Below are 10,210 nucleotides of genomic sequence, written 5' to 3'. Positions count from 1 at the left end.
GAAGCATGTCCAAAGCAATGTACTTTGAATATGAGACTTAGTTTCCATGGAGTTGATCTCCATTGGAATACCTTATAATGACTGTTGACAAGTCTTTGTGACTTTGTACATATTCATTACAGGAGGGTCAGTGCATATAAGTTTAAAATCTAAACAGATTTCGATAAATGATAGGAATTTGAAATTCTCACATTTTTCGATAAGGATTTGGGAGTGTGAAATTAGAATCATTGAAATTATGTTCAATTGGTTTATTTCACAAAGTAAGGATCATAGACAAACATAGAGTGCATACTTGGTGTATGGCAAAGCTATTGTTTAAGAAAAACATAGTGTACATGCTTGGAGCATGGGACAACTAGTGTTTTTAATTCAAGTATAAAGTTGATAAAACCGAAACAATGAATAATGAGTAATCAGTATGGTGATAAATAAAAGTGTTTATTTATATTCATAGGGTTTGATACCATATTTGATTCATTTATTCTTGTGTTTCACTTTGCATGTTTTGACTTCCAGAATAACTAAGTCGCTCTTCCTGGATGATTAAGTTATTCAAACCATCCACAGTCGGTCATATGTTGGAAGTAGATATGAATCAAGACTGTCATGGGTTGGTTTGTAGAGGTCCAATTTGGTGGACAAAGTGGTGCTACAACACTCATGAGTGCTCATAAGTTCTGAGTATTCGATTCAACCCGCGCTCATTTGAATCACTTCATGGATTTTATCACGAGTGATCATGAGACCATAATATCTTATATTCTTCAAACCTAGAGATATGAGTTGTTACTATGAGTTGGTTATACATTGATTGCACGAAAACGCATTTGGTAACTCGATGTTATAAAACGTGCCTTTGTGTATGATTCAACAAGTAGTAGAACAAGCCATATGAGTCGAAGTTTATCCATTCCTTTTACCTTCGGGATAAAAGCGATATCTGTGGGTCCCTCGATGATTTAGCGATGACACATGTGAGTGCTTGGCCAAGCCAGGACTGATTTGATTTGTTCAATCAGTCAGTCATCATAAATCGAAAATCGGGAAACAACAAATGGACAGAGAGAATGATTATAATCCATGTCTCAGTCCATATGATATCTAGAATGGAGGAATATATGATCCCTTATCTAATGGACAAGTCATTGACAAGGTCAGAGTTCGACGGCGGCTTTAAGAGCTACGATTGGCAGTTAGGTTTTGAAGTCATACTCAATAATAGTTTTAGACTTATCCAAGTGGGAGACTGTTGGATTAATGTCTAAGTCCATAACTATATTTGGTATGTACTTGACCCGACCTGGCATGGTCCATTTGGGTTGCACTTCACCGACACAATTTATATGGATAGTCTTTTGAGAATAGTATATTTATGATTTATATTAATATATTATAAGTTCTAATATATTAATATGGAATCATATTATTTAATTAGTATTGATCAAGAATTAATTTAGAATTAATTAAGTGATCAAAAAGAACTAATTAAATATGGACTCTTATATATATGGAATGGGCCAAGTTCATTTAGGTTGGGCTAAGCTTTCATGGATGGTCCATGGAGCTTTTAACCCATGGATCCTATGTAAATGAAAGGTCATGGGTATTAGGGTTTACATGGATGTAACCCTAATCCTCCATAATATATAAAAGGGTCCTTGGCTCACAAAATGGCACAAGTGTGTGAAAATAAGAGTGGGCCGATTTTAGTGTGCATACATATTCTCTCAAGTTCTTCCAAGGTGTTTTGGTGATTTGTGATTCCATTTGAGGCTTCCACACTATTGGGGCTAAGCTCTTAAAGCTTGAAGACATCAAGCTACATCAAAAGGTATGTCATCTAACTAGAACTTTGTAGTATAGGTGCTTCATAATATGCTAGTTAGGATGAAACCTTGGAATAGTTAATATTTGCATGTATAATAGAGAAAACATAGATCCAAGGTTTATAGGGTTGCATGTACACCATAGGAGTGTTAGAATGCTCAAAACCCAACACTAAGTTTTCTCTAATTATACATGAAACATTGTTTTTCCAAAGCATAAAGCCTAAACTAGCATGCAAGGTAACATTTGAATCATAAAAATAGTTAGAAGATTACCTTGTGTAGTAGCTTGCTTGTCTTTGACCTTTAGGATTCTAGCACCTCAAGTGTGATGCCTTAAATGTCTTATAGCAAACCAAGAACAAGAAACTGAACTTGAGTGAGAGGTTTGGGATATCAAAATCAGCTAGCTACAACTCTAGTGTGCATGGGGGACGATTTTAGGGCGTTAGGGACTTCTTTTATAGCTTAGGATTACAATCATGCAAACCCTAATGACTCTTCATATTTCTTAGGCCTTTTGGGCTAAACCTTCTTGGACTCTCATATAGGTTTAGTCCAACTCTAATCAACATGAGTCATGAGTCCAAGTAGAAGTATTACTGATTTACCTAATCGGTCCCTTTAACAATAATCAGTTTCTTTTGGTCACTAAATTAATACCAAATTAGTTCTTGATCAATACTAATTAAATAATGTGATTTCTTAATTAATATATTATACATATAATACATTAATAAATCACAATAACCTCTTCCTCAAATATCCATCCTATCAAATTGTTCTAGAGTGTTACAACCCAAATGGACTATGCTATTATCGGGTCAGGTACATACCAATTATAGTTATGGGCTTAGACACCTAATCCAAAAGTATGTTAGCATGGCAGATGCTTTGTTTAGTAGGATTGGCGAATCTTTGGTAGTAAGCGAGTAACTTAGGGAAATCAGGGCGACCCTTGAGGAAAGTACGAATAGGTGTGGAAGGTAGTATTGGGCCTGTACTATGGAAAGCACATGATTTGTACTCGAGTTAAGGGAAATCTCCAGGATACTAAGGAACTCGCAGGGTGTGGGAGTCTTCGAGTGTTTTCTGAAGGTTTGCATTGTTTATTTTCAGTATGGTGGTCACTAGAGGAGTTTTTGATTCTGGTGATGGATCGGGTCCGGGATCTAGGGCCGACTCGAATGATGAGTGGATACGAGAGTTCATATCATCTTAGATTACCCGTAATAATATGGAGCAGAATCTTGTGATCTTTTGTACAATCAAGGAGGACATTATGGAGATTATGGATGATCGTATGGGCGTATTCCATACTGAGATGGTGGCTATGGTTGGAGCACACACTCTTACTTTTCGAAAGTTTCGTGCGTGTGAGGCTCCTGAGTTCTTTGGGATGAAGGACCCCATTGTTAGCATGCGATGGTTCGCGGACATCGCAAACGCTTTCCGGACTAGCTTCTACCTTGAGGGGTCGAAGGTCAGATTTACAACTTGTCATCTGAAAAACAGAGCCCATGATTGGTAGGAGGAGGTAGACCATACCTTGGGAGGCGAGGTTGTTGAGACGATAACATAGGAGGATTTTGTGATGAGATTCAGGGTTAAGTTTGCATCGGTGATGGAGGTTCAATAGCTGGCGAGGGAGTTTCAGGACGTTCGCCAGACTACTGAGACTGTGGCGAAGATCATCGCCATGATCCATGAGAGGATGTTACTGGTTCTGCAGTATGTAGCAGACGAGGAGATGAAGAACGCGAGGTACGATGGTATGTTGAAGGATGAGATACGAGAATTTGTGAATATATCCAGCCGCAGGACCTTGGAGGACATGATAGTGAGGGCTCGGGAACGGGAGAGTTATTTGGAGACTATGAGGAAGAGGAAGCCGGTTTAGGCTTAGGTATCAGAAAGCTCAACGCAGAATCCCAATGTTTTTGATTCTCGATCGAGGGGTCAGTACGGTTGGAGCCATTGTAGCAAGTGCGGAAAGACGCACGAGAGGGTTTGTAGGGTGGGTGGTTTTGGCTACTTCAAGTGCGGCAAGACTGGTCACTACAGCAAGAATTGCACTGCCACCACCACCACCCAGGGATCGAGTTTGATTTGCTTCCATTTCAATCAGAGGGGCCACAAGAAGGCCGATTGCCCGAGTTTGAAAGTGGGAGTAGTGGCAGCACCCGCTACAATGACATTAAGGATCACTGACGGCCGCCAGGGCAAGGTGCGGGTGCCAGTTGTGAGGAGTCGAACGTTCCAGCTGACAATTGAGGAGTCTCGTGCAACACCGGATGTGGTTACCGGTATGTATCTTATCCTTATCTTATTTATTGTTTTATTTTTATGCTTATTGTGTATGTTGCGTTATAGGGATGTTCCTAATGAACGGTGTTCCGAACATGGTACTTTTTGATTTGGGCGTCACTCGATCATTTGTAGCTCTTGCTCTTAGCAAGAGATTCGATGATTCCCATGGAGAGCTTGATTATTCATTAGAGGTTGTGATTGTCATTGATCGTCAAATGAGAGTGTCGATAATTCATCAGGGTTGTACTCTGGAGTTATTTCGAGAGAGGTATCCGATTGACTTAGTTCCCATTTCATTGCGCGAGAGCAAGATCATCATGGGGATGGATTTTTTGAACCCTAATGGGGCCATGATTGATTGCGAGTACTAGTTAGTTCGGTTTTGAACCCCAAGTGGGGGATAACTAGTTATTCATAGCAAGGGTGCTCAGCATAGACCCGCTCTCTGTTCAGCCGCGAGAGGTATGAGGTATCTTCAGTAAGGATGCTTGGATTTTGTGGCGTACGTATTAGATACCAGAGAGGAGGGAAATAGGACAGTTGATGATGGGTCGATCGTTCAGGAGTATCCCGATGTGTTCCCGGGGGACTTTCCTGGAGTGCCTCTGGAGAGGCAGGTTGAGTTCCGTATTGATCTTGTTTGCAACTTCGATCGCCAAGACACCTTATAAGTTAGCACCACCTGAGATGCATGAGTTGTCTACACAGTTGCAAGAGCTATTAGACAAGGGGTTTATCCGGACAAGTAGTTCACCCCGGGGAGCACCGATACTGTTTATGAAGAAGAATGACGGATCCCACAGGATGTGCATCGAATACCGGGAGCTGAACAAGTTACCGGTGAAGAACCGTTATCCACTTCTGATGATTGATAATTTGTTAACTAGTTGCAGGGTGCGTCTTGGTTTTCCAAGATTGATCTGTGTTCAAGCTACCATCAGATGAGGGTTCAGGATGAGGATGTTTAGAAGTCAGCTTTCAGAACTCGTCATGGACATTACGAGTTCGTTGTGGTGCCTTTTGGTCTCATTAATGCATTGGAAGTGTTCATGGACCTCATGCACATGTTTGTAGGTCGATTCTGGATCGGTTAGTGATCATCTTCATTAATTATATCTTGGTCTATTCTAAGACCAAGGAGAAGCATGAGGATCTCTAGCGAAAGGTTCTAGAGACTTTGAGGAGCGAGAGGTTTTATGCCAAATTCTCCAAGTGTGACTTCTTGTTCTGCGAGGTGTAGTTCTTGGGGCACCTCATCAATCAGAAGGGTATATTGGTCGATCCGGCCAAGATCACGGCCATGATGTAGTGGGAGGTTCCAAGGTCTCCATCGGATATTCGGAGTATCCTTTGCTTAGCAAGGTACTATCGGAGGTTCATTGAGAATTTCTCCAAGATGGCAGTTTCGTTGACCAGGTTGACGAAGAAGTTAGTTACTTTCCGTTGGGGGCATGAGCAATAGACAACGTTTGAGATTCTAAGGCAGACACTATTTGAGGCTCCAATATTAGCTTTGACTGAGGGTGTTGATGGCTTTGTGGTTTATTGTGATGCTTCCATCACATGATTGGGTGGAATGCTTATGCAGCGTGATCGCGTGGTCGCCTATGCGTCGAGGCAGTTGAAGCCTTATGAGGCGAATTATCCTACACATGATTTAGAGCCGGGGGCTATGGTTTTCACCCTCAAGATTTGGTGACTTACCTATATAGGGTCCGTTGCATCATTTATATGGATCACAAGAGCTTGAGGTACTTGATGGATCAGCCAAATCTGAATCTGAGGCAGTGTAGATGGCTTAAAGTAGTGAAAGATTACGCCGGCGAGATTTTATACCACCCCGAGATGGATAACGTGGTGGTAGATGTTCTGAGTCGCTAGGTGACTAGCTCACCTATTTGGGATCGTTGTTTGAGAATGACGATGGTTACCCCATTGCTAGAGCGGATTCACGAGGATCAGGTCGAGGCAATGAAAGAGGAGCACTGGAAGAGTGAGCGCATAGTGGGTCATGTGTCCTCTTTTTATTATGATAGTCGGGGATTGTTGACCTTGCATCAGAGGGTTTTGGGTCCGTATTTGGGTGGTTCACGGTAGATTCCGAAGGAGGAGGTACACAAGTCAAAGTTCTTTATTCACCCGGGTACGAATAAAATGTATAAAGATCTCCGGATTGACTATTCATGGTCTTGCATAAAGCGGGATGTAGCTGGTATGTGGAGAGGTGCTTGACTTATAGGAAATTCAACGTCAAGAATCAGCGACCTCATGGAAAAATGGATCCGTTAGGATATTCCCCTTTGGAAATGGGAAGATATCACGATAGATTTCATCACAAAATTACCACGGACAGCACGAGGGTTGGGTTTGATTTGTTTCATTATGGATCGAGTGACCAAGAGTGCGCATTTTATCCCTATCCAACAGAGCATCTCGGCAGAGAAATTGGCAAACATCTACATCCGAGAGGTGGTTTCCTGACACGGTGTTCCCGTATCAGTGGTTTCAGATCGGGATGTACGCTTCACTTCCAGATTCTAGAAGAGATTTCATGAGGATTTGGGTTCTCGATTGTACTTCAACACGACTTTTCACCCGCAGATTGACGGTGAAAGTGAGTGGACTATTTATACTCTAGAGGATATGCTCCGAGCATGTGTTTTGGACTTTGGTGGTAGTTGGGATTTGTATCTCCCATTGACTGAGTTCTCATACAACAATAGCTACAATGTAAGTATTGTTCGACCTCCCCTCGAGATGCTCTACGGGAGGAAGTTTCGGACCTTGATTTGTTGGGGTGTGGTCGGTGATAATGTCATGGGGAGTTCAAAGGTGGTACTCAGGACTACGGAGTGATACATTAGGTGCATAGAAGGCTTCAGACCGCACAGAGCCGAAGGAAGAGTTATGCTGATAGACGTCGATCAAATTTGGAGTTTCAGGTCGGGGATATGGTACTGCTGAAGGTATCACCGTGGAAAGGTGTCATTCAATTCGGTAAGAAGGGGAAGCTACGTCCCAGATATATTGGTCCTTTTAGGGTTATTTCCCAGGTAGGGAGGGTTGTATATTGTTTGGAGTTACCCGATGAGCTCAGTCAGATTCAAAGCACTTTTCATGTCTCGCAGCTACGAAAATGTCTGGTTGATGATTTTGCAGTAGTTCCATGGAAGGATATTCAGGTGAAAGAGCACATTGACAGGAAGGTGAAGACTCTGCGAAGCCGTAAATTGGGTTCAGAGTGGACGTGGAAGCCTAAGGAGGATATGAGGGAGCATTATCCCTAGTTATTTGCAGCGGTAGACTTCAAGGACGAAGTCTGATTCAAGTGGGAGAGAGTTGTAACACCCAGTTTCTAGGTGCATTTCTTTATATTTAAAGTTTATTTATTTTGAAAATGATGGCTCTATGCGGGGTGTAGTTACCCGAGTTACGCAGGGCGTAACTCATTAACTTGGACACATGGACTTAATGATGTACATAGGGCGTAACCGCACAGGGTGCAAACCCTAATTTCGGGGTCTCGGACCTTATTTAAGGACCTTAATCTCATTGAGGCCCTTCTTACCATCAGCGTCCACCCTCTCCATCAGTCTTCTTGAAACGCTAGCCCTACTTGTGAGAGTTTAAGGCCTTAGTGTGATTTTTGTGTGTTTTGTGAAAGAGAAGTTCCTTGGAGAAGCATTGGAAAGCCTCAAACTTGAAGATCTAGACTTTTTGTTTCGTCATTTGCCTCTAGGAGATATAAAGTTGAACATTTATGTTTTATTTTGTTAGATCTTGAGTTGGTTGATGGTTTGTTATGCTTTTGTCCCAAGACTTTGGTTTTATGGAGTATAAGCTACTCCATACCTTGTGAGCACCATATTCTGTTATATTTGAGTTTGGGAAGTTATAAAAATGGGAACCTGGGCACTCTCATCCATTCATTCAACACATCTTAAGCTTTTGAATGGTCTTTAGACTTAGGGTTAGGTTTTATAACCTCTTGAGCCATGCAAAGGCATAAATTTTATGAATTTATTAGTTAAGACGTCTATTAGGTCCAGATCTGAGAATTGGACGTCTAATCATAAGGTATTAAGACGTTAAAGTAGATGATGGAAAGTTGTATGGTTACGAAGGGTGTAATCTGGGTTATGCGGCACGTAGCTTGTTTGCCACCTGTTTTCAGGAGTAAGAATTTATGCCCAACATAGAGATTGAGTACACAACGCGTATGTCAACAAGGTTGACCAGTTTGACTTTTGGTCAATTGTTAGTGTTTAGGACTAGGAAGGGAAAAATGGTGCATTGCCAAAATATGGATTTGTCATGGTATTCTGGACTTGCTAAGTTGAGATAATTACCCTAATAGCTAATTAGGGTTTGGTTTTGGTTATGTTTACTAGGAGAGACTTCAGCACCAACAGTTCGAGTGTGAGATCTAATTGTTGATTGATTGAGGTGAGTCTTTTCACCGTACTTGTGGGTCGAATGCACCAATGCTAGAAAATTGGATTACGTTGCAAGATCCTAGCTGTCTTTTTGTCTCTTACATGTGTTTGTATGTATGTTGGGCGGGGCCCACTATATGTTACGAATGGGCTTGTTAACCGGGCGGGGCCCGACGAGTACTGGGCAGGGCTCGGTGAATGCAAAGTGAGGCCTGATGCCTGTATGGTGTGTGATATTTTGGGGAACTCACTAAGCTTTGTGCTTACAATTTATGTTTATGTTTCAGGTATGTCAGGTTCCAAAAGAAAGAGCTTGACGTGATTGTATCGCATCCACCGGTGTTCCGTATTTTATGACTTGTTTTGTACTCTAACTATTTGATACAATTCTATACTTTGATGGGCTTTTGGAATGAAAGAATGTTTATTTCGGCTGACTTAAAAACAAAAAAATTTACTTAGTATTTTTGGGACGTTACAATTTTTATGTGTAATATTATAATATTCTATTGTTCATAAAAATATAATATCTGAATATTTTAATATTCTAAGAGAATATTGTTAACACATTTTATATTGAAATATTATAAAACATATAATCTTAGGATATTCTACGTATTATATATATATATATATATATATATATATATATATATATATATATATATATATATATATATATATATATATATATATATATATATAAGGTCACACCTTATGATCTGATGAGTCAAAAACTCTACACGCTATCTGTTAGCGTCAGTGTGTACATCACTATCAACGTCAGCGTATCAAGTCTATCAGCGTCAACGTGAAGATAATTATTCTAATTAATCTTTTGTATATTAGGTAATGATACAAATAAGTATATAGTAGATAGCAGATCCGATATCTTAGTGATAACGATTTTTTCTTAGTATAGATTAGATACAATTCCTTTAATCAATGGATATACTTGTATAGGTTAGTACATATTCAACATTAGGGTCAAACCCTAATTTAACCTACGATGTGGTGTCGTAATCGTCTTTGTGACCGTCTGTGTGACAACCTCTTTCTTGGTGAAAGACAATTTAGTGAATCCTCTGTGTTATTTACTTTTCTGTTTGTTATTTGCTTAGTAAATTTGTTCTTGTTTGTTGTACTTGAAGTGTATCCGATCGTCATAAACCTTCAATTGGTATCAGAGCGGGTTTTTGAATACACTCAAGTAATCATGTCGATTTCCAGTAATTCAAAGTCCTTTGGTCTGAACAAGATTCCTCCTTTCGATGAACACAACTTCCCCATGTGGAAAACTAAGGTCATGGTTGTTCTTGATACCATGGATTATGAGATTCGTAAAATTTTTGACAAAGGTCCTCACATTCCTATGTATCAATGTATTTCCAACAATGCTCATGTTGGTCCCTTGAAGCAAAAAACAGAGACTAGTTATTACAATGATGACAAGAGACTGTTTAATTTTGATGTCAAAGCCAGAGCTGCAATAAGAAACTCTCTTCCCTATCATGTGTATCATCTTGCGCTGAATTGTGACTCAACCCAAGAGATAATGGAAACGATGACAGTGGCTTTTGAAGGTACTGTGGAAGTACATGCCACAACCATCAACAATCTTAATCGGAGATACAA

General features: G+C 40.3%; 1 protein-coding gene across 1 annotated transcript; it reads left to right on the top strand.

Moving 5' to 3' along the window:
- The first annotated feature begins 4,020 nt into the window (after nt 1–4,020).
- LOC145112316 (uncharacterized) lies at nt 4,021–4,510 on the top strand. Its single transcript, XM_079048491.1, has 2 exons — nt 4,021–4,135; nt 4,203–4,510. The coding sequence occupies exons 1-2, from the start codon at nt 4,021–4,023 to the stop codon at nt 4,508–4,510; spliced, it is 423 nt and encodes a 140-aa protein (XP_078904617.1).
- The last annotated feature ends 5,700 nt before the right edge of the window (nt 4,511–10,210 follow it).

Source organism: Lactuca virosa, chromosome 5 (assembly GCF_052849685.1).
Source record: "Lactuca virosa cultivar CGN04683 chromosome 5, Lactuca_virosa_CGN04683_v6, whole genome shotgun sequence".
NCBI classification, from domain to species: Eukaryota; Viridiplantae; Streptophyta; class Magnoliopsida; order Asterales; family Asteraceae; genus Lactuca; species Lactuca virosa.
Note: the sequence above shows the minus strand (reverse complement) of the source record. Positions and strands in the feature narration are given on the sequence as shown.